Genomic DNA, 21,303 nt, shown 5'->3' with positions numbered 1-21,303 from the left:
ACTGCTGTCATTACATCTTCCCTGCAGCAGGAAGTCTTTCTATATGATAATCTGCACATCATGACCTGACAGCTGGCTAGTTGTCAGCGGAGGAATCAGAGCTACGTCACAACAGGCAATAAAGTGGAACAGGGCGGATAAAGCTGAATTATTTCCATGGAAACAATTCAGTTAACACTGAGAATCAATGAGGCTGTTTATTCATGTGTGCTTGTGCATTAATCCAGTAAGTATTTAGGTAATTAAGGTCTTCTGTTTTTTGGTAACCTTCAACAAAAGTACATTAGAAGCTCAAACTACTCAAAAATACTGCAAAAAAACTACTCACAGCAGATGACCACAAGGCATCAGATGCTGTTTCATATAAAAAAACTTTATTTTTTATGATTTTCAGATAAAATGAAATCATTTATACAGCAACAGGTGGAACTGGTTCATTCATCCGGGGGAAACACCCATTGTACGTTTCATACCTGCATTAGTCCTGTTTGCACATAAGGAATGATTCATTTCACATGCAGAGTCTTGCAGAAGTATTCATACCCTTTGAACCTCTTATCTTTTGGTCATTTTCAAACCAACACAAAGTAGTGTACAACTGAAAGTGATTGGAAAATGAAAACTGTTTGTATGTATGCAGTACTTGGACTTTGTAAACCCACTTTTCACTGCCAAAAGACCTCTGCAGATCTTCTGCATTATGTTTCGACCAGCTTTGGACATCTAGAAGTAGAAATTTCTACCAGGGCATTTTAGTAAAATAGCTCAAGCTCATTCAGATTGCATGGAAAGAATCTCTGAACAGCAGTAACAAGTCTTAGGACAGATTCATTTGGATTTTAACTACAGTTATAGTCCAGATCTAAGTTCTAGTATAAACATGAAAATGGTTTGATCTATATCATTCAATTAAGGATCTGTTTTTATGTTTAGGCTTGTTATCCTCTCCCTCAGTCTCAAATAGGTATAAGCAATATGGACTTAAAACTTTATCATAATAGTTATTAAAACATATTTTAAAATCTATTGCAGTCTAAATTATATGGTTGTTACTGCAGGTAACTGCAGTCCAGGGCTGTACAGAGACCACTAAAGGGACAGGTGCTAAATAAAAAGGGACACATTGAGTATAATCTGATTCTAGGGTGAAATATTAGCAAGTATTTTACACAGCTTTTACAGTTTAATGTACTATGATGTACTACAAAATAGTAAACACTGAAATCTACAGTTGAATCGCATATAGAGAAAACTATAATATAGAACACACCACCATGCATGTATTAAATATTTGACTATGATCAAAGTTTCCCTCTGCAGGACTAATCATAGGGACTTGTTGAGATATTTAAACCTGCATATGAGTAAAATATGTAAATTACAGAGCTAGAACACCAAACTTTTTTAGTTTTTGCAAAATGAACCTGTTAAAAATATAAACTACGGAGCACAATACAGCCTTCTACTATCTACTATCTAATCAAGTACCTAGAAATGACTCATTATAACTGTCTTGAAATAATAAAGAAAGTGACCATATTTTATAAAATTATATCTTATTAAGTTGAAACATAAAAACTTACATTAATAGTTGAGCAGGGAAATTTTGACAGAGAAATGATTTGTTAGTGATAGGTCATTTACTTCATTCTAACCTCTAAAACAGCTGATTGATAGATGAATACCTGCATTTTTATTGGCATGCAGCATTTTACATGTTGGCTAGTTCAGTTTTGATCTAAACTGACCAAGGTGTGTCCCCTACATGCTTGTGGCAAAATTTAAATGGGACGTTTTATGGCCTTTTTGTTATCAAGCCTTTCTTCTTGCCACTCCACCATTAAGGCCTTGTTTGTCGATTGCACAAGTAGCTCTTCTGTCAACAGATTTTCCCACCTGAGCCATGAATCTCTGCAGCTCTTCCAGAGTCACCATGTAACTGTTGGCTGCTTCTCCTTGCCCGGGCTGTTAGTTCATGTTTTGGTAGCTCTGTATTTTTATATTTTTGCAAGGAAATCAGTTGTCACTGCATGTGTTTGATATTTCTGCTCCGCTGGTGTTAAGGAGTTTTCTCTACAACACACCTTGCTTTTTTTTCACATTTCATTAATGTGTCGTTCTGAACAAAAACATCTACCTAACCCGTTTTATGTAAAACATTAACATTATATGGTCACACACAAAATCTGATTGATAAGTGTAAATAAGTTTACAAAAGTTCTGACTGGGATGATAAGGTTTTTGACTTTATTCAATAAAGGAAGAATACAATAGACGTTCATGGCATTTTAAATGTTTAACATATTATCTGGGATTTCAAACACTGACTACATGATAATAAAGAAATAGCTTCAGCTACAGACAGTGCTCTGATGTTAGCAGAAAACCTTCACATCAACTAACTTAAACGTGTAATAAACAAAAGTGCAGTAAACCAGAACGCTGTATAACCGCATTAAATATGGCAAATTCTTAACTTAAATAAACAATTCACATACACATACAGGTCCTTCTAAAAAAATTAGCATATTGTGATAAAGTTCATTATTTTCCATAATGTCATGATGAAAATTTAACATTCATATATTTTAGATTCATTGCACACTAACTGAAATATTTCAGGTCTTTTATTGTCTTAATACGGATGATTTTGGCATACAGCTCATGAAAACCCAAACTTCCTATCTCACAAAATTAGCATATTTCATCCGACCAATAAAAGAAAATGTTTTTAATACAAAAAACGTCAACCTTCAAATAATCATGTACAGTTATGCACTCAATACTTGGTCGGGAATCCTTTTGCAGAAATGACTGCTTCAATGCGGCGTGGCATGGAGGCAATCAGCCTGTGGCACTGCTGAGGTCTTATGGAGGCCCAGGATGCTTCGATAGCAGCCTTTAGCTCATCCAGAGTGTTGGGTCTTGAGTCTCTCAACGTTCTCTTCACAATATCCCACAGATTCTCTATGGGGTTCAGGTCAGGAGAGTTGGCAGGCCAATTGAGCACAGTGATACCATGGTCAGTAAACCATTTACCAGTGGTTTTGGCACTGTGAGCAGGTGCCAGGTCGTGCTGAAAAATGAAATCTTCATCTCCATAAAGCTTTTCAGCAGATGGAAGCATGAAGTGCTCCAAAATCTCCTGATAGCTAGCTGCATTGACCCTGCCCTTGATAAAACACAGTGGACCAACACCAGCAGCTGACACGGCACCCCAGACCATCACTGACTGTGGGTACTTGACACTGGACTTCTGGCATTTTGGCATTTCCTTCTCCCCAGTCTTCCTCCAGACTCTGGCACCTTGATTTCTGAATGACATGCAGAATTTGCTTTCATCCGAAAAAAGTACTTTGGACCACTGAGCAACAGTCCAGTGCTGCTTCTCAGTAGCCCAGGTCAGGCGCTTCTGCCGCTGTTTCTGGTTCAAAAGTGGCTTGACCTGGGGAATGCGGCACCTGTAGCCCATTTCCTGCACACGCCTGTGCACGGTGGCTCTGGATGTTTCTACTCCAGACTCAGTCCACTGCTTCCACAGGTCCCCCAGGGTCTGGAATCGGCCCTTCTCCACAATCTTCCTCAGGGTCCGGTCACCTCTTCTCGTTGTGCAGCGTTTTCTGCCACACTTTTTCCTTCCACAGACTTCCCACTGAGGTGCCTTGATACAGCACTCTGGGAACAGCCTATTCGTTCAGAAATTTCTTTCTGTGTCTTACCCTCTTGCTTGAGGGTGTCAATAGTGGCCTTCTGGACAGCAGTCAGGTCGGCAGTCTTACCCATGATTGAGGTTTTGAGTGATGAACCAGGCTGGGAGTTTTAAAGGCCTCAGGAATCTTTTGCAGGTGTTTAGAGTTAACTCGTTGATTCAGATGATTAGGTTCATAGCTCGTTTAGAGACCCTTTTAATGATATGCTAATTTTGTGAGATAGGAATTTTGGGTTTTCATGAGCTGTATGCCAAAATCATCTGTATTAAGACAATAAAAGACCTGAAATATTTCAGTTAGTGTGCAATGAATCTAAAATATATGAATGTTAAATTTTCATCATGACATTATGGAAAATAATGAACTTAATCACAATATGCTAATATTTTGAGAAGGACCTGCACTAATACGTTCTTACCTTGCTGGTGAGTAATTTTCAAACTCAGAAGGACTGAAAAAGTTAAGGTCAACATGTCATACAAAGATTCTCACAGTTATATAAATAAAACAATAAACTTAATTTTTTCTCGCATAATCATCTTAGAATGCCAATATGGCCTGGAAAGCTTGTCATTTTGTTTTTCACTTACCTGAAACAAAAACTAATATCAAATGCTGCTCCATGATTTCTAGAGTTTAACAAGGTCCAGAAAAAAGCTGGTTTAAATTCTCTCTAGACTAAAACTCAAACCCAGAAATCGAACTCTTGTGTCTATGCTCTGTGTGCTTCAGCCTAAAAACCACCCAATATGCTGCTATTGTCCTGATGTGTATTTAAAATAATCTCTAAGTAAATAAAGCAAACCACGGATGCAGACGTCCTCCTACCAGGATTACAGGACCACAGGTAAGTCACAGAACTTATTGAAAAGCAGCGATTAATGAACAAATGTAAGGTAATTTAAGCTAAAACTGCAAAACAGGTCAAATAAATGACTAAAAGTCTCTGAGGATACTTTTATTTATTAAGAAACAGTTTTATACGCAAATTTGGAAATCTCATTATTTCTCCCTGCAGAATATAAAAATAACCTGTGCTGAAGTAAAGTTTGATCCACGCTGCACCAACAGTAGGGCTTAAATTCAATTCATTTTGTTTAAATAGCACTAAAACAAAGTAAGAGTCACCTAAAGACAGTTTGAGAGCCGTAGCATTAACCCTTAATGTATGGTGTAAAGGAGCATATATAATCTAAATTTTAGTAACAAAAGTTAACTCTTTATTTCTTACCTTTAATTTTAAAAAAATCAAGTCCGTTTTTTTTTATCAACAATGGGGTAGGTTTATTAGCACAGATTTAAACTGCAGAAAGATAACTTAGTTATTAAAACTGAAGTGTTTCATCAAGCCTTCTGTATCAAATTAAACATTTGATGATGTACAGCCTGGTCAGAGCGAACTTATTATGATTGCTTAACTCTATAACTGCTAATTGTTGTAATCAAGGGTGGAAATAACTATGCTGAGGCCTTAAACTGTACCCCGATGTCATACTTTGATGTACAATTATATAATTTATACTACTGGATGTTATAGTAGAGCAATGATGGAGTCCAGCCTGTCTGTGTGGGGTTCGCTTGTTCATTTCATGGGTTTTTTCTTGGCAATCCTGCTTCCTCCGACAGTCCAAAAACATTATTAAGTTAACGAGCTGTCTGTGATTGACCAGCAATCTGTTTGACATATGCACCAGCCCTAGTGCAACCCTGCATGGTGATGTTAACACTATGCAAGGGAGTTCCTTTTATAAAACGTGTACATAACACATATTAATCAATAATACTTCTATTTATTAGACCAGTTATTAAAGTATAAACACTTCATAAACCATTTATAACCAGTTTTAGTGCATTTGTTAAACAGCAAGACAGATGTTTAATGTGACCTGTTTCTCATCAACTGATTTTGCACCAGGTTGCTTTATAACTGCCTATTGATGATTTATATAAAGTGTCTACATCTTAATAACAGAAATGTGAAGCATTTATAAATCTCTTAAATGTTTGGCTTTTATATAAAGTGAGGTATGGACTCTTTAATTTATTGCGTTTTCCCAGCATTCCAGTATTGTACCAGGACACCAGTGGATGAATCCAACCAAATATCCTTGAATGTATTGTTGGTGTTCTTCAGGGATTCCTACTTAGACCTTTTTTATCTTCATGTTTATTTATCTACAATATTGTTTTATATTGCTATGTGAGAGACACAATGTGCTTCAGTATTTGAAGCTCATAAAACAGAGTCTTGACTCAAAGGAGACAGTAAAGCCCTGAATTTGATTTGGTGTAATCTCTGGTTTGTTTGCAATTTGCCAAAACATATAAAACCTCCATCTTGCATCTTGGTATTGTTTGAATTCACTGCGTGGCTGAAAGTGAACAGGAGTAAGTCTTATTTACAATTACTGTGAAAAAGAGTGTGTTTGGAAATTCAATCTTTCATAATGCCAAGTTATGATTATCTTTACATTTTATGAAAAAATTGAACATTTACATTTAATATACTTGTTTGGGGTTTCATTAAAATACTGCAAAAAAGTTTCTTTGTAGAACAGAGAGGTCCTTTTTATCTAATTTTAATACACAAAGAGGCCCCTAAAACAAAAAACACAGGTACACTTTTGTCATGTACTCTTGAAAATCATATTTTTCCCCCAGTTCATTTATATATAATATATATATATATTTAAATTTGATCAATTCTAAGTTTACCTTAGTTTAAGTTGTTTATCTGTGATGCAATCCCCCATCCACCACTATCCTTTAACACTTCAAAACTGAAAACAACGATCCACTGGAAACAAACTACAGTTCCTTTTAATTTTATTACAAAAACAAAAAAACAGATTTTCAGAATCAACAATACATCTATTCTGATACAACGTACAACGGAAAGGGAAACGTAGGACAAGCGTGAGGAGGATGCTGTGTGTGTGTGTGTGTGTGCATGCATAACTACACAAGTTTACAAAGTCCATTAGAAAAAGAAAAACAAGCAGGAGATAAACGCTCCTGCTTGTTGACACGTTTGAATAAAGAGAAAACAGAAGAAAACGTTCGATGAAACGCAGAAAGAGTCACAGGTTTCTGAGTTTTTATAGAAAACACTTGGCAGAGGGGATGACACGTCCTCTTTTATTATCCATCATATTAAGAAACCAGTATCATTTATTACAGAAAACACTCGTAATAAAACCCATAACCACCCCCCCACACACACACATACACACACACACACACACACACACACACACACACACACACAACCGAGGGATAATTGGCTGAGAAACAGAATAAATCAGGAATGAACAGGATGAGAAGCTGCTGAACAAAGTGTGACTGCTGGTTCTTTCGTTGACACGAGTAACTTTACACACCCAAAAAAAAAAAAAAACGAAGAAAAGGGAGACCTTCTACATCTATGTACAGATTATTTGTCAGAAAATGTGTGTGTGAGTGTGTGTGATTTTGAAAAGAGTCAGGGGGGGTAGAGGGAAAGGTGGAGGGTAAGCTGGGTTTGGCAGTGTGTGTGTGTGAGTTTAGGACCGCCGCTTCTTTTTAGTGGGAGGGGCCGAAGGGACTCCCTTCCTCTTCCTGGTGGAAGTGTCCTCGTCTTCATAATGACTCTCTTTGTCAGCTGCAGGGACGAAAAACAAATTACTTTGATCAATAAGAAAGATTAATAACAGCTACAGGGTGACACCCCCAAAAATTCAAACCAGCCAAAGTTTGTCATCTTATTACCAAAGGGTGTGGTCATTTCTGAGTTTCTAACTGGTCTGGGCCAATCAAGGTGAAACCTGTCGGACTGTGGTCACTAGTAGCCATATGTCCTAACAGCTCTGTGTCTGAGACAACAAACCTCTGAGCCTTTCATTTGGAAAACAAATCGCATTTGCCTGCAGTTTGTAAAGAAAAAGCCATAAAACTTCGAAGGATTTAGATCTTTGCTGCCATTACAGCACAGGGAGTTAGGTTAATATTCAAACATGGTAACCTGCCCAACAGATCTAATCCCCATGTAAACCTGCACCTGCAGACACAAACCTTTCCTGGCTTCCTCCTCCAGCTCGTCCCAGTCTTTGCCGCTCTCCTCCTCGCTGCCCAGTGAAGCGCTGTAATCTGCACAGACAGGAAGAAAGATCAGCTGTGCGTTAAACAAGTACGGCTCTTAGATTAAAACGTTAACGGAAAAAAAAACTTGAATTTAATGTTTCATTTCACTAAGGAATATTATACCAGAGTCTTCTGTCTCTGAGCTGTAGTCTTCATCGCTGTCTTCCTCTTCCTCCTCCTCTTCATCCGCAGATGGGTTAAATGTTTCATCCTCCATCTCTGACTCTGAATCTTCCTCTGCGCCGCTTCCCTGAAACAACAAAGCAAGATGCATTGAAGACGTAATTAAAACCCACAGGAACCACGACTAGAACCTTCTTTCCAATAGTCTTCAGTACAGTTTAAAAATAACAAAATGAATCCAGTTTGTTTTAAATCGTTTAACCGGCACCTCGCTCTCTGGGTCCAAGAACGACCAGCCTCCCTGCTCGAAGAAGCCCTCTGGATCATCTACGATGGTCTTCATGATCTTGGTCCAGTTCAAAGACTGGACTCCTTCTGTGTACTTGATGTCACAAGAGCTGAGAAACAAAAAGAGAACAATTAGTAACACAGAAAGGAATCTGCCTTCAATCCTCGGCATCGCGCCTTACTTGAGCCACTCCTTGATGGGGTCCAGGGAGTTCACAGGCACTGCGTTGATCATGGTGACCTTTTTGCTGTAGTCCTTGTAGACGATGACTACGTCAAAGTTCTTCAGCTGGAACTGCACACGCTCAAAATGGACCAACTCCACCTCATCCAGAGTCACCACGAACGGCGGCTTTAAAAAAAAGAAGAAGGAATGAGTCCAACAGAACTGAGCTGAAGATTTTTACAAGATCAGAATCATATTTTAATCTTCCAGCGCTCTCACCCATTCAGTCACGTTGATGAGGGAACCGGATGTTGGCTGTAATAAGCAATTACTCCTGTAGGGGGCACCCTGGAACCTGAAGGCAAACATCTGTCAACACACTTCTTTGTTTTCAGTTCCTCCCTGCTACAGATCCAGGTTTACTTACCCGAGGTCTCTGAAGGGCACCTCAAACTCCAGCTCCTCCTTAGTCAGCGTCTCCACCTTCTCAATGAAGTTCTTGAACGCAGACTTGAGTTTGTGCCTCATCTCGCGCTCCATCTGCTCGGCGTACAGGTCGTCTCTGTCGTGCATGTGTTGGTGTTTGCCCAGGTCTGTGGTGATCTCCCCCACCTCGGTGTAGAACTGCACGTCCGTGTGGCGCCTCTTACCGAACATGATGGCGTTCTGGAGGACAAACAACGTGGAAGGTCAGCTGCTGCGTGGGGTTGACTAAATTATGGCCTTCTTCAGACAGAAATAGAGGAAGCCAAATCTATGGAAGAAAAACTCGTTGAAGAGTAGTTGAGCAACACACCTTGAGATGGAAGTGCAGGACAATGATCATCTCCCCATCACACGGCTGGAAGATGGCGTGTTTAATGTTGTTGTAAAGAATGTCCACTTTATCACCGCGAACTGACGTGAAACGGAAACCTGCGCAGAGATGAGACGTCAACATCGTTTTGTCCAGCTTCCATTTACCTCGACATCATAACCATTCTCCGTCTCCCACCATTAGTATGCGCCTCCAGCGAGCCCTGCATCCTCTTCTGAGCAATGTTGGGCCTGATGTAGAGGTCTTTGAGTTTGGGGTTGCTGCGGTTCAGGTTGATGACCAGCGAGTCCTGCTTCACGATGCCCTCCTTCTCCTTCTCTTCAGCTTCTCGCGTCTTGTAGCGCTTCTGGACCTCCTTGATGATGCGGAAGGCATTCTGCAGGTTGGTGGAGGGCACCGACGTGTCGCCGGGAGTCTTCAGGTTGGATGCCCGGTACGTGCTAGAGGAAGCAGGAGGTGTACATGGTCATTCATAGGGAAACATGGAAACTGAGGGAGGAAACAGTGGGCTTCAATCCTGGATTATATTAGACAAATATAAAAAAATAGAGTCATTGCCCTGATCTTTATATGTAGGTCTGGAAATACTTACATTTCTTTGACAAATGTAGCATCAGGATTGGGGAAAATGTTTCCCTCCTGTCGGCCCAGAGAGCTTCCAGGAACGTAGAAGTTGATTCTCAGGTAGGTGTAGTCTCCCTCTACAGACATGCTAATGTTCTAAAACACAGAAGATAACAAATGCATTATTTTAGTGATTCTTTCCACTTTTTCACACGTTCATCCCTTTTAAGTTAGTTTGTAGGAAGCATAGAGTATAAAGCACAGTGTTACCTTGATGGTGGCAATATGAAACGGTGTGGCGAGGCCGAAAACAGGCATGATAACTGTCTCGTATTTCTTGTCGATATAAATCTTCATTTCCCTGATTTCCTTTTCTTTGGGCATCTGAGACACGTTCTTGTAAGACACGTTTGATTTTCTGGCCCTGGGAGGAAATGAGGGTGGAGTCAGCTTATCAGAGAATTAAAAACGGGAGATTAGACCTGGACTTTCCACTTCCCTCTTCAGAGTTGGGTTCACAGTGCCTTGCAAAAATAATCACACGTCACAAAGCGCCGTCGTAGCGTCTGGCAAAAAGGTTGATATTTAGGCTCTTTTCTTTCTCGGTACGTTGCGTAAATTATCTCAGATGTGTGTCTGACAAACACATTTTGAATTTTCCAGAAATTCTCAATTAAAGCTTCCCCACAGCATGATGCTGCCACCACCATGTTTCACCATGTACAGGGTGATGTGTGATAAAAGCAGATGTCTGTGCGATGACCTATTTTGCTAGCCGCCTGCGGGTGCGCTTGTTTTTCCCGCTGGCACACCGCGGTCCTACTTGGTAGTTGTAGTCCGTTGTGATGACCAATCTTTACTCCAACAATGTATTACCGCCTAGATCTAACACCAACTTCCACAAATCTAGTCGGTACGCACAGGCGCCTCAGAAGCCAATGGACCGTGTCAGAGCAGTAATTTTTACTTTGAAAAAAACTGAGCGAGATTTAAAACCAGACACCAACTGCACCTGATCAAGGTAAAACTCGAATAAATCATGGCTGGCAGGTCTTTGGAGCCGTTTGACCTGCAGCAGAAATGGATTCGTGGAGGTCAAAGAAAAAGCTGGAGATCCCGTCAGTCTTATTACTGATGTTAAATGTAAACCGTGTGTCCTCCTTACGTCTGGCCGGAGGAGAGCCAAGACACACAGCGGGAATGTGGCTTTTTCCACTCAGGTGGGATTTATAACGAACTAACAAATTAGACAGTTTGTTACAGTAGATTTGAAGAAAAAAAAAGAAAATGGCATGAATACTTTCACAAGGTACTGTAGAACAGTTATCGGGCAGCCTGAAGGTAAACTAGGTACGTCTAGGAGAAACAAAGCTCCAACACTAACTTCTGCATGTGCTGCTCTCCTTTCTGCTCCGTCAGACGCCGCCTGGCCTCCTCATTCAAGTTGTTGGCCAACTCCTTCTGGTGAGCGCGCCTCTTCTCCTCCGCCGTCATCTCGTTCTAGATCGCAGAAAGAAAGCAGTTACTAAACAGGAACAACTTATTTCTTTTAAACGATAAACACAACAAACATGCAGAAAACAGACTTGTACCGAGTTATATGGTGAAAAGACAGAAACACAAAAGAAACACTTAAAATTTATTTAAGTTGAGTTATAATGACGGCCTTTCCCATCAGCGGGGGGATGGGGGGGTTCATCGCTGAATCGGTTCAGCTTATGAGAGTTTAGGAAAAACAATGAATACTTACCTTCCCAAGTAGCTGATAGAGTACAGAGACATTCACACACTTAGTAATCTACACCATCAGGACGGAGAAAACACTGATCAGCAGTCACATGAGGAAAGCCACGGAGGTCCACACTCACTCTGGTTCTGTCTGCCAGCAGAGCGGCGCTCCGGGCTCCCTTCCCCAGCAGCTCCTCGGCATCGTCGCCTTCCTCCTCCTCGTCTTCTTCATCGTCATTCTGACAAAAACCCAGACATCACCGATAAGTCCACAGGTTCTGCACCACGTTCACTTTAAGCTCGCTGTAACGTTGGTTTTTAATCAGTCATAGAATAAAGGAAAAAACTGAGACCAACAGAAAACTTACCTTCAAGAAGATGGCCACGTTCTTGATCTTTTTCTTGACAGGGGTGAGTATCGTGGCGGCGTCTTCCTGTCAAATCAAACATTAAGGTTCAGGTCAAAAAGAAAGAAACACGCATCACACAGCAGCAAATACAGAAGTTCATTCATTCATTCATCTAGATTTGAAATCTAGAAAAGAACTAGTTTCTCAAGAGCTGTGGAAGGAACTCGTTCATTTCCTTTAAAGAAAGGTGCTTACAGGTCTGACTCTGGACCAGCTTTCTCCCCCACAGGTTGCAGATGGTGTATTTAGCTTTTTTATGACTACAAGGTACTTCTAAAACGTGATACTTTTAGAACCAAATATCCAAACCTTTTCACCCTGGTATAACTTCACTATTAATAACTACAGATACGCCTTAATGCTGGATTTTTAACACCAACACAAAACCGTCTCACAAAAGCATTAAAGAAAGTTCCTAAAACCTTTAAATCAGAATCAGCTTCATTGGCTAAGACTGGGAGCACAAACGGAATGAAAAGGAATTGGACTTTGGTTTAGAGGAGATAAAAAGATAATAAATAAATCATTTGCTTAGCAGTATTTTGGGAACCCAGCAGAAAAAAAGAAACTGATCGCCATGGTATGAGGGATTTAGCACTGCGACTCGCTAACGATGCTACAAGTTAGCATCTACCTGACAAAAAAACCAGCCTGAAACTAGAGGGCTGTTTCACCGTGTCTGAATCTGATCATCTCTAGTTCAAAGTTTAAAATAGTTTTAACTGGTCAAATCTGTACTGGATAATAAAAAGCGAAACATTTTTTATATCCAGTATTTTACCAGTATTTTCAGTGTTGTTTTGGCATTAGCACAACCGAAGAAATAAAAATAATGTTTAAACATGGTTGTAAAATATGGAACGGATTAATCTACACTGACAACACCTTCTTTTAAAAAAAACACAAAAGAGAAAAGAAATAATGAAGGGATTTTAGTTAAAGTTTTGTTTCGTCCTTGTGAACCAAATATGATGCATCATTTGGTCAGATATATTGTTACGCCCAATTATTCATTTAAATTACTTTAAAATCAGCGGCTTAGTATTTTATGAACAAAAACTGCCCATTTATTACCTCAACACTTCTAAGTAATGAAAAAGATAGATAAGTTACATGGTGACTGAGAATTTCAGACTTTCCCATCTTAAAAACAATTAAACGTGACCCATAAATGCAGAAAACCCCTCTTCCTCTAGGGAGATTTCAAAGTATCTGCTTGCTCGCTGTCCCACTCAGCCGGCGTCTCCCAGTGCTGTCCAGTGTCATTTTACCAGCAGCAGTAACTTTCGGTTTATCTCGCCCAGATTCCGTTTCAGTTTTATTTATATAGCGCCAATTCACAACACATGTCGTCTCAAGGCACTTCACAAAAGTCAGGTTCATACATTACAATTAATTCTAATCATTGAACAGTGCAGTCAGATTCAGTTATTTATTCAAATTGGATAAAAAGTTTTTCTGTCTAAGGAAACCCAGCAGATTGCATCCAGTCAGTGACTTTGCAGCAATCCCTCATACTGAGCATGCATGTAGCGACAGTGGAGAGGAAAAACTCCCTTTTAACAGGAAGAAACCTCCAGCAGAACCAGGCTCAGTGTGAGCGGCCATCTGCCATGACCGACTGGGGGTTTAAGAGAACAGAGCAGAGACACAAAGAGAACAAGAAGCACTGATCCAGGAGTCCTTTCTATGTGAAGGAAAAGTAAATGTTAATGGATGTAGCTCCTTTAGTCGTTTCACCTAGAAAGAAAGAACAGATAAACTCTGAGCCAGTTTTCAAGGTTAGAGTCTGAAAGCATAAACACACCGATCCTTGCATGCTTGTTTTGTTTGGTAATAAAAACGACAGAAAAGCAGCTTGTGGCTCTGGAAATGCAAATGATTGAAACCAGGACTATGTTTAAGATGAAACCAGTAAGATATTGTTGGATCAATGATTGTGAAAACAGCAGCTCAGCTGATGGTGAAATTAGAGAAGGCAGGTCTCTGATTAGTTATGCAGACCTAGTCTAACTAGAGAGGACAAAAATGACCTGGAGGACACAAAGATCAAACATACAGAGTATTATAATGTACATAAATATTGGCATCGATTAATACCAGACTCATAATTTATTGCCAACCCTGGAAAAATCAAGCAAAATCTTTGGATTAGCATAAACATCAACGTCAACAGACACTAAAGAGGTTATGGTCTGGATTAAAGTACTTTGTTTTTTTAAAAAAAAGGCGCTTACCTCATTGATCTGAACTGTGTCACCAAGGAACAAGGCGTACTTCTGCTCATCTTTCTTCGCGTCTTTATTAAGAAGGTCGGAGAGGCCCAGGCTGATACTGAGCACCATGCCTGGTGGAGACCGCAGGCCTCAGTAATGATGTAGGGCAGTAATAACATCTGATGTGAAACCAAACAGCAAAGCTGCCATGCTCACCTTTTTTCAGTTTGTACTGGTTCTTAGCGTTCAGAACCAGAGAGCCTTCTCTGAACTCGATGCCCATGGCAAAGCTGCGGAGAAGACAGAGGTGAGTGCTGGGAGGTGTGAGAAGGCAGAGCTAAAAGTAGCGCCGTCGTTCTGCTTTTACCCGAGGTTTTTTGTCAGCTTCGCTACGAGCTCCGGCTTCTCTTTCTTCACGTACTCCATAACGGCGTTGTAGGCGTCGCTGATTTTTACACCTGAAGAGGGAAGAACACAAGATTACCGGTTTACATTTTTACTGGCAGAAAAATGGGACAGTAAAATGTTCAATCTCAAAACAACGCGGCCATTTTGAGCTCCCACCGTCACTCACCGTGCTTGAGCCCCTTCAGTAGCTCCTCCTCCACTTGCAGCAGGAAGTTGTAGTTGTCCTGCATCTCCTGAGAGGGGTCCACCATGAGCGTGCGCACTAGGTTGGAGCAGTACGACTTGTAGCGGATCCCCATGGCACACGTGATGGCACCGAAGTGCATGTGGTTTTTGTCACTGTTAAGGACAAGGAACAGGACGGTTGATCTGAGTAAACATCTCCTGTCGTCTCAGAATTAGAGGTTGACTTCATGAGGCTTCAGCTTGGAGAAGATCAGATGGGAAAACAAACATCTCATGTTTTTCATCATCCCAAATGCAACCACTGCCCCAATAAAAGGCTGGCATCTACTTCTTGGTTTGAGCGACATCTAGTGGCATTATTTGTACACTGCAACCAGGGAAACAGCCTTCAACTCCATCTCCTCCTCAGAACATGTAGGAAGAGGTGAAGGGTTGATGAACAATAAAAATAAGCAAGAGCCAGCAGTGGATCTATCCTTTAAGGACTGTCTGACCATGATGGAGAATCTCAGGATCTTAAGTTTATGGTTTGAGTTTGGTTCTCCTGTCGCGCTACTCATTCAGAACTAAAAGGCAAAAACAAATGAACCTCTACTGGGGTGAGATGTTCTACCTGACGACGCTGAACTTGAGGCTGTAGTTCCCGCCACTCTGGATAATGGGAGGATAGCACATCTCCACTGTGGACGGATCTGCCCCACCCAGGTACTTCTTCTCCTCTATGGCTTTCTCTACCGACTCGGCCAGCTTGCTGTGACGCACTTTCTGTTCAGGAGAGAAAAACAGACAATTACAAAGCTGCTGGAGCGGAGGGAGAAACTTCCAGCCAAACTGCTCCTAAACTGGGTGTAAGATGCGTGTTGAAAGATTACCAACAAGCAGGAAGCACTGAATCAAGGCACAAACAGCACGTTTCCCCTAAGGAATCCTGAGTGATTGTTTCTCCTGAACTTATCTTCCTGAAACCTTAAGTCTACCTAGGCTGTTCTTTGTCTGAAACCCTTGAATATTTATGTAGGTTACTGCTTCTCCACGAAGACACCTAAAGCAGACGTCCACATTTCCTTAAATGAAATATTTCCACAAAGTTTACCAGAGTACATCAACTTATTTGAATGCAAACTTTGCAAATGCAAATCAGCAATATTGTGGATGTACTTTGAAAGGTCATGGAGAGGTCTTCTGGGCTGCATCCCGAAGGTTCTCCGACTGATTTAAAAATGCACAGATGTTGAGATTGCAGAGGCAACATATCCCAACGTGTCCTCTGTGCCGAGTAGAAAACTTTGAAGCAGCAGTGGTCACTTTTCTATAGTGTGGCACATGTGCACTAAATCATACCTGAAGCAGACTGAAAGGACCCCATGTGGCCTAGCTCCTTTAAGTGCCTGGTCACTGGTGCGGCTGCAACAAATATGAATCCAGAAACCAGCTGACACAAAGCCATAATTAAAGAAAGAAACTAAATAAAACTAAGTCCCAAAGCTGGAAGGAAGCACACACACCTCCACATTGTGCATCTAAACTCGCTGAAGTTGTGAGTTTTTTTTTGTGGGGATGCAGTTTAATTGCAGAATGTCTTTCATGCAAAGTCCTGGCGCTACCTTAATTAGTGATGAGGGGAGAAAACAGCGAGCAGTCTCTCGTAGGCTGCATGATACTTTAAAACAGAAGCAGTGCAGCTCCACAAACACATTCAGGATTCAGACCCTCTGTGTTTTTACTGAACACACTGAACACCAACGTTCATGTCATGCTGGAACATTGTTAAATCTCCTGAAGATGAAGCGCCTTACTTCCACCCGATGGTGTACATACATTTCAATAACACAAGATATCAAGGGAATACATATTCTGTTTGACATAAAAAATATAAGCGTTCCAACAGGGAAGAAACCTAGGACAAGTAATCATGGCCCATCTTCTCACCTCATCTGCGTCAACGATCTCCATGACTCGCTCCTTGAAGAACTTGGAGTAAACCTCTCCGGTGATGGCCGCTGCCTTCTTCATCAGGTTGAGCTCTCCGTCCTCTTTCACCGCCATCGTGTAGGCGACCACAGCGCTGATGTCCACCTGAGCAACACAAGCAAATGTTGGGCAAACACAGGACACGAGAAGCAATGTTCACCACATCTCCTCGACTATCTGGAACATCGATTCTGCTTGTTGAGAGGCGTCTTACTCTCTCCAGTCCCTCTGCGCTGAGGGTGTCATTCCAGCTCTTCATGTACTCTCCTGGGAACTTGTCCTTGCTGAACACGCCTATCGTCTTTCCTCCTTTACTGCCCTTGATGGATTCGATCATCTTGTCAAAATTAACCTTGTTGCTTTCGTTCTGAAACAAGAAATGGTAGCTTGTCACAGGGTCTGCAGAATCCACACAATCAAGAGCAGACCTAAAGTCATCTTTACCAAACTCCAATTACAGATCCCAGGAAGTATAAACCAATATGACTCAGCACTATGTTTGAATATCAGTGCCAATACATCTGCCGTCTTTGTTACCTTTTCTCTGGTGAGCAGCGTGATGGGCGGCACTCCGTTGGCGTTCTCGTTGCCTTTAGTTACGGCCACTTGTCTGAGGAAATCCACTTTTTTCTTGCTAGCTAGGAAGATGATTTTAGTGTCACAAAACACCATAATGGTGTCTGTCAACTCGTAGCCAAACAGCCAGGTCTGCAGCAAGAAAGACAGAAACATCTACGTGTGAATCAGGGGATTTCTGGACAATCACTCCCAACCAATCTGTCTAAACCTCTTCTATAGGAGACTGATTCAAACTGATTTAAACCAAAGGTACCGATCAGATTTTGGCTCCGTACCTGTGCTTTCTATGACAAGGACTAGCCTAACGATGTGAAAAGGCAGCCACTGTCTACATTTAAACAAAGCAAGAGCATCTACTGATAACCACCTTAGAAGAACACAAGAAAGTCTAAGTAATTGAAAACCAAACTTATAGAACATGAGGGGAAGCTCAGAGGTGTCATTTCGAGACAAGGCTGAGAGTTTGTGTGCAGCTAACTGCAGCTGATCATATCATGCAGGCCTTGTTTGCTGAGGCCTACGCTCTGACATCCTTTGTGATGTTTTCAGGCAAGCACTCACCTGTACGGCTGTGGACTTGGCGTACACGATTTCTTCATCAACTCCCACAGAAACCACAATGGCATCGACCTTACCGAACTCATCTTCTCCTTTCTGGAAATCACACAAAGACACACCGAATTTAATCATGTGTGACGCTGAAATTAAATACTGCAACTTAAGGCGAGGGCTGCTCCTACTTCTCTTATGGTAATTATATTCTACTCAGTAGTAGGTATGGATTTGCTAATCGTTGCGGCACCAATGATAACTAGCAGTACAACCTAATTCTCTGTTTTATGCATTCATACCCTGTTCATAGATTGAGGTTGTCCAGTTACCATCTAAGAAACTGTGATAATGTAACAAACTGCAAGGACAATTTTCACAATATTCTATGCACACAGCATCCATATCGGAAATTTGACTAAAGGGCCGCTTCGGTTTCCCCATTAAGAAGTCTTACCTGATTGATCTGTAACAATTATTACAAGAATGACCAAAACACTTCCAATATCTGTCTTTCTTGTTAGCCATTGTAATGTGTTTCAGCCAGCTGACTGGCAGTGCACAGCAACAGATGGGGCCGGGGAAGTGCAGCACTACTCTATGCTTCAGCCTAAGAAAACTCTGGCCTCTCACCAAAAGGACTTTAAACTAAAAGCGTGAAATGATGGAACATTTTGTCACAGCATCGGTACATGCTGGTAGTTAGCTGATGAATACAGTGAGAATAATCTGTAGCATCCATGTTCATCACCAGCATCTGTGTCTGATGCTGCATCTTCAGGCAGCTTGTAAAGCCAAACAAGTCCCATTAGGGTAACCTTAAGAGGATCTGATGGCTTTTATGTTTCAGATTTAACAGAACAGTTTATTGTTGCCACTTCAGGGACTCAGGAAAAGATGAATACTTAGGCACAAACGAGAGGCTGCAACTTCAAAAAATAAATGCTACAACACCTAAACTAGCAGCACAGGCCCGTAAAGTGCTTAAACTGCATTAGGTAAACTAAATGAAGCGCTGCTCGTGTAACTGGGATGCTGACGTTATTCAGATGCTAATTAGCCAGCTAACATTAGCATGTTGTTAACACTGGAGGTGTAAACCGACAGGAAATCAATATTCCTCCAGTTTGCTCAATGTCCCGCAGACCTATGCGGACATTTGTGTTTTTCTACAGTTTTATTGTGAATTTTAACGAGGGAGCAGCAGTAACATCATCACAGGTTTAGTGGTTCGGCTACCAGGCTAGCTAACGTGGTGAATGAGAGGACTGATATGCTAACATGAGGTAGCTAGCCACTCTGACGGACAGAGAAGACAGAGAGTAGTTTTCAGAAAGTTGTGATGAGGGCTCTGGGGCACATAGTGGGGCAACATAATCACTACGGAGACCGTGCTGCCTTTAAGGGTTGCGAGCACGAACACATCCGCGCTTGAACTCGCCAGAGGAAAACCGCGGCTAACTTAGCGGATCAACAGCTCACTTTTTATAACTAAAGTAAAGTCCATCACGCTCCCTGACTCCGACACACGCATCGCATCTATAAAATTCACCTTCCAGTTGCTGTATAATCTCTTGATTCGGCGGTAGTAAGCGTCCTTGTCCAGGTTTACCGCCATGGTGAGTCCCCCTTTCTGCAAACTCCAGCTCCCGGCTTCACCTCTCTGCAGGCCGGATAACGATGACGGCGAGTGTCAACCAACAAAAACGCACTTCTCCGTTTCCACGCCTGCCGAGATCCAAACACCACGGAGAGATGTTGCTGTCTGCCTTTTAATTTCTCTGAGAGTCTTTAAGCAAGCAATCGTGTAACAAAACACTAAATACGTGATTTGTTTTTTTATACTTAAAAACGTGTATATTATAATGTAATGTTAATCCTCCCCCCGTTGTAATTAACTCCTTATAGCCCCCCTCCCTCGCTTCCTGCTGCGCTCCTTCTCCCTCCCCCTTCGTGTACCAACACATCCTCAATCATGAATATTAATAGACACCTTCACACAGTCCGACTCCGCATTTTTACGCATTTTTAATATTTTTACAAGAACAGTCACCTAAATAATAAGAATTTTTCTGGCGCATTTTAATACACACCGCACAACAGCGCCCCCTGTGCTGTGTTGAGCACGCTGCTTTTTTTCCCGCCACAGCGCGTTGTTAGTTTCTTCCCGCCACAAGCCTTAAACGAATCTGGTGACGTCAATCTCGCGATATAAACTCTTGGACGGACACCAGGGAAAATAAACGCCGGTCAGTATTTTGTCTGCAGCAATAGTGGGAAAACACAAATGTTAAGATGTGGGATTATTGAAATATGATGTTAAAATGATTGAAATGAACAATTGGGAAAATATTTTTGCTGCAAAGATTAAACTGGTTTAATTACGATTGTTAAATTTATCTTTCAACTAAGGTAAATCCTGTGGCAATATATTGTAACTAGCTGTTTGTTAATCAGTCCCAGTGTACATGTTATCTTTTCTGTCCTTCGTTGTTGAACGGTTCCATACATTTCTTATGGTATTTAGAGGTTTAACGGAAATCTCTTATATTCTGATAGCCTTGAGAAATTAATACAATCCCAAATTATGTTAAAAATGTATTTGTTCAAAAAAAGTCATCATGCATTCTCAGTATTACTTTATAACTAGATGACTCCACAAATTTCTTTAGAGAATCAGAAAGACTCTATATTAACAAATAACATAAAATATATTTTTGTATGATGGTTTCTTAAACTTTGTAGCATCTGGCGGCATACATTTTCTCTCTTTAATTCATATTTATCTTAAAAAAACAATATATATATATATATATATATTTATATATATATATTCTCTTCCATTTCTGTCATGGTTCCTTGCATTTCATCAAATGTATTGGTTCTTGAGGCATACCGGTCTCTCTATTTTAATACACTGTTCAGAAAAATAAAGGGAAGACTTAAACAACACAATATAACTCCAAGTAAATCAAACTTCTGTGAAATCAATCTGTCCACTTAGGAAGCAACACTGATTGACAATCAACTTTACATGATGTTGTTCAAATGGAAAAGACAACAGGGGGAAATCTTTGGCGATTAGCAAGACACTCAATAAAGGAGTGGTTCTGCAGGTGGGGACCACAGACCACTTCTCAGTACCGATGCTTTCTGGCTGATGTTTTGGTCACTTTTGAATGTTGGTGGTGCTTTCACACTCGTGGTAGCATGAGACGGACTCTACAACCCAAACAAGTGGCTCAGGTAGTGCAGCTCATCCAGGATGACACATCAATGCGAGCTGTGGCAAGAAGGTTTGCTGTGACTGTCAGCGTAGTGTCCAGATCCTGGAGGCGCTACCAGGAGACAGGCCAGTACACCAGGAGACGTGGAGGAGGCCGTAGGACAACAACCCAGCAGCAGGACCGCCACCTCCACGTTTGTGCAAGGAGGAACAGGAGGAGCACTGCCAGAGCCCTGCAAAATG

The 21,303-nt window shown here is 41.2% G+C and overlaps 1 protein-coding gene across 2 annotated transcripts; it reads right to left on the bottom strand.

Annotated features, from left to right (window-relative positions):
• Positions 1 to 6,519: 6,519 nt before the first annotated feature.
• On the bottom strand, positions 6,520 to 19,713 carry supt16h (SPT16 homolog, facilitates chromatin remodeling subunit). Of its 2 annotated transcripts, XM_047386968.1 has the most exons (25): positions 19,387 to 19,713; positions 17,847 to 17,939; positions 17,244 to 17,414; positions 16,921 to 17,073; positions 16,665 to 16,811; positions 15,349 to 15,500; positions 14,716 to 14,888; positions 14,509 to 14,599; positions 14,358 to 14,431; positions 14,163 to 14,272; positions 11,884 to 11,949; positions 11,656 to 11,754; positions 11,538 to 11,549; positions 11,172 to 11,287; positions 10,058 to 10,211; positions 9,816 to 9,943; positions 9,401 to 9,663; positions 9,203 to 9,321; positions 8,834 to 9,072; positions 8,686 to 8,761; positions 8,423 to 8,592; positions 8,221 to 8,350; positions 7,953 to 8,079; positions 7,761 to 7,835; positions 6,520 to 7,350 (listed from the first exon to the last, which is right to left on the bottom strand). In XM_047386968.1, the coding sequence occupies exons 1-25, from the start codon at positions 19,450 to 19,452 to the stop codon at positions 7,253 to 7,255; spliced, it is 3,102 nt and encodes a 1,033-aa protein (XP_047242924.1). In that variant the 5' UTR covers positions 19,453 to 19,713; the 3' UTR covers positions 6,520 to 7,252. The 2 variants fall into 2 exon arrangements, with proteins under 2 accessions (XP_047242924.1, XP_047242925.1); XM_047386969.1 differs by lacking the exon at positions 11,538 to 11,549 and having other exon boundaries at positions 19,387 to 19,711.
• Between the last annotated feature and the right edge of the window lie 1,590 nt (positions 19,714 to 21,303).

The sequence above is a fragment of the Girardinichthys multiradiatus genome, chromosome 14 (assembly GCF_021462225.1).
Source record: "Girardinichthys multiradiatus isolate DD_20200921_A chromosome 14, DD_fGirMul_XY1, whole genome shotgun sequence".
Lineage (NCBI taxonomy): Eukaryota > Metazoa > Chordata > Actinopteri > Cyprinodontiformes > Goodeidae > Girardinichthys > Girardinichthys multiradiatus.
The sequence above is the reverse complement of the archived record's forward strand: the minus strand, read 5'-3'. Positions and strand labels throughout refer to the sequence as shown.